We start from the raw sequence: 3,194 nt of genomic DNA, 5'->3' as shown, positions 1-3,194 counted from the left end.
CAGAGGCAGTGAGACAGACAGACAGACAGACAGAGGCAGTGAGACAGACAGACAGACAGACAGACAGACAGACAGAGGCAGTGAGACAGACAGACAGACAGACAGACAGAGGCAGTGAGACAGACAGACAGACAGACAGACAGACAGACAGAGGCAGTGAGACAGACAGACAGACAGACAGACAGACAGAGGCAGTGAGACAGACAGACAGAAAGACAGACAGAGGCAGTGAGACAGACAGACAGACAGACAGAGGCAGTGAGACAGACAGAGGCAGTGAGACAGACAGACAGACAGACAGACAGACAGACAGACAGACAGACAGAGGCAGTGAGACAGACAGACAGACAGACAGACAGACAGACAGACTGAGGCAGACAGACAGAGGCAGTGAGACAGACAGACAGACAGAGGCAGTGAGACAGACAGACAGACAGACAGAGGCAGTGAGACAGACAGAGGCAGTGAGACAGACAGACAGACAGACAGAGGCAGTGAGACAGACAGACAGACAGACAGACAGAGGCAGTGAGACAGACAGACAGACAGACAGACAGAGGCAGTGAGACAGACAGACAGACAGACAGACAGAGGCAGTGAGACAGAGGCAGTGAGACAGACAGACAGACAGACAGAGGCAGTGAGACAGACAGACAGAAAGACAGACAGAGGCAGTGAGACAGACAGACAGACAGACAGACAGACAGAGGCAGTGAGACAGAGGCAGTGAGACAGACAGACAGACAGACAGACAGACAGACAGAGGCAGTGAGACAGACAGACAGACAGACAGACAGAGGCAGTGAGACAGACAGACAGACAGACAGACAGACAGAGGCAGTGAGACAGACAGACAGACAGACAGAGGCAGTGAGACAGACAGACAGACAGACAGACAGAGGCAGTGAGACAGACAGACAGACAGACAGACAGACAGAGGCAGTGAGACAGACAGACAGACAGACAGACAGACAGACAGAGGCAGTGAGACAGACAGACAGACAGACAGACAGAGGCAGTGAGACAGAGGCAGTGAGACAGACAGACAGACAGAGGCAGTGAGACAGACAGACAGACAGACAGACAGACAGACAGACAGAGGCAGTGAGACAGACAGACAGACAGACAGACAGACAGACAGACAGACAGAGGCAGTGAGACAGCGAGCGCTGGTTGTGAAACTGTTCCTGGATCGAGTTTCAGCTCTGCTCACATGCTCTTCAGATTGAGTTCTTCATCAGAATCAGTGACAGTCTCCAGCTCACGGTCAGTATGACAGCAGCTCAGCATGTTACTAACTAACCCTAACTAACCCTAACTAACTAACTAGCTTACTAACTAGCTAACTAACTAGCACACACTTGTCCAGTAAGCTGTGGGCTGTGCTTCAGGCTGATCTGTGCTGTAGGTCACAGTGTTCCTCCAGATGTTTGTCTCGTGAAGTCTTCATTTCAGCTCTCCTACGTGTCTTGGAGTGTTTGATTAGTGTTTTCTGATTATGTGTGTGTGTTTATGGTTGCTTTCAGATATTAGACAGAAGAATGTTCCAGATGGTTCAGTTTTTAGTTCCCTCAGGGCCCAAGAGACCCGCTAACCCCAGCGTTTCTCAACCGGCCGGACAGAACCGGACTCAGCCCGCTCACAACGAGTTTCTACAGCATGTACGGTGAGGACATATAAACCAATAATATATATATATATTTAGGAAAGGAGTCTCATATGTTCACCAACGCTGCATGTATTTGACTAAAATACAGTAAAAACAGTAATATTGTGAAATATTATTACAAATCATCATATCAGAATGATTTCTGAAGGATCATGTGACACTGAAGACTGGAGTAATGATGCTGAAAATTCAGCTTTGATCACAGGAATAAATTACACTTTACTATATATTCATATACATATTCATATATATATATATATATATGTATGTATATTTCTGTATATATATATGTATATGTGTGTGTGTGTGTGTATGTAAGTATTTGTCTGTGTAAGTCTTTACCATTATGGTTTGCTGGAGTTACTAGACAGTTTAAAGTGTCCTGTCAATCACAGCTGTCAGGCTCCGCCCCTTTCCCTGGAGTGTGTTAAGCAATGTTTTCTGAGTATGTCACATTAGCCTCCAGGTCAACATGAGATGAGCTCAGACTCTGAGTGTTATTCTGCTGATGTCTTCCCGCAGAACAGTCACCGGTCTCAGACAGCAGGACATGTTCTACAACCTGCGCGTGCCGAACGAGTCTCAGACGGACCGAGCCGAGATCAGCCTGGTGCTGCTCACAGGTGCGTGCCGAGCCTCAGTCTGTCAGAACCAGCTGTCCAACAACCATCTCACACACGTGTGTGTGTCGCTCCAGGTCACGGCGTGTTGTGCATCGACCTGAAGACGTGGAGCGGCTCGGTTTCGGCCCGGAGCGAGACTCGGGTCCGATCGCAGCAGCAGAACCTCAGCAGCGTCTCCGTCGAGCAGCTTCCCGACGCGCTTCAGGCCATCACGGTGAGATCATCGTCCATTCCTCAGAGTAAACCAGCAGATCCTCAGAGTAAACCAGCAGATCCTCAGAGTAAACCAGCAGATCCCCAGAGTAAACCAGCAGATCCCCAGAGTAAACCAGCAGATCCTCAGAGTAAACCAGCAGATCCTCAGAGTAAACCAGCAGATCCTCAGAGTAAACCAGCAGATCCTCAGAGTAAACCAGCAGATCCTCAGAGTAAACCAGCAGATCCTCAGAGTAAACCAGCAGATCCTCAGAGTAAACCAGCAGATCCCCAGAGTAAACCAGCAGATCCTCAGAGTAAACCAGCAGATCCTCAGAGTAAACCAGCAGATCCTCAGAGTAAACCAGCAGATCCCCAGAGTAAACCAGCAGATCCTCAGAGTAAACCAGCAGATCCTCAGAGTAAACCAGCAGATCCTCAGAGTAAACCAGCAGATCCTCAGAGTAAACCAGCAGATCCTCAGAGTAAACCAGCAGATCCTCAGAGTAAACCAGCAGATCCTCAGAGTAAACCAGCAGATCCTCAGAGTAAACCAGCAGATCCTCAGAGTAAACCAGGGCCTTTCCCAGTTCAGGGGTCGTCACTCTAATCCCAACTCTTCACTTCCACTGTAGAGCAGCTTTACTGCTGAATCAACTCCGCTTCACAACGGATGAGATTTGCAACGTCGACACATTGTTGTAACA

General features: G+C 48.7%; 1 protein-coding gene across 1 annotated transcript in view; it reads left to right on the top strand.

The window, feature by feature from the left end:
- The first annotated feature begins 1,216 nt into the window (after positions 1 to 1,216).
- Positions 1,217 to 3,194, top strand: part of LOC308707263 (uncharacterized protein) — a 33,553-nt gene continuing 31,575 nt past the window's right edge. Inside the window, exons 1-4 of the mRNA XM_081393580.1 lie at positions 1,217 to 1,266; positions 1,527 to 1,666; positions 2,192 to 2,292; positions 2,367 to 2,506. Coding sequence (XP_081249706.1) covers positions 1,542 to 1,666; positions 2,192 to 2,292; positions 2,367 to 2,506 — 366 coding nt within the window. The 5' untranslated portion in view covers positions 1,217 to 1,266; positions 1,527 to 1,541. The remainder of the gene's footprint in view (positions 1,267 to 1,526; positions 1,667 to 2,191; positions 2,293 to 2,366; positions 2,507 to 3,194) is intronic.

This window comes from Scardinius erythrophthalmus (genome assembly GCF_964197995.2).
Source record: "Scardinius erythrophthalmus genome assembly, chromosome: 18".
NCBI lineage: Eukaryota > Metazoa > Chordata > Actinopteri > Cypriniformes > Leuciscidae > Scardinius > Scardinius erythrophthalmus.
This window is presented reverse-complemented; position numbering and strand designations above follow the sequence as displayed.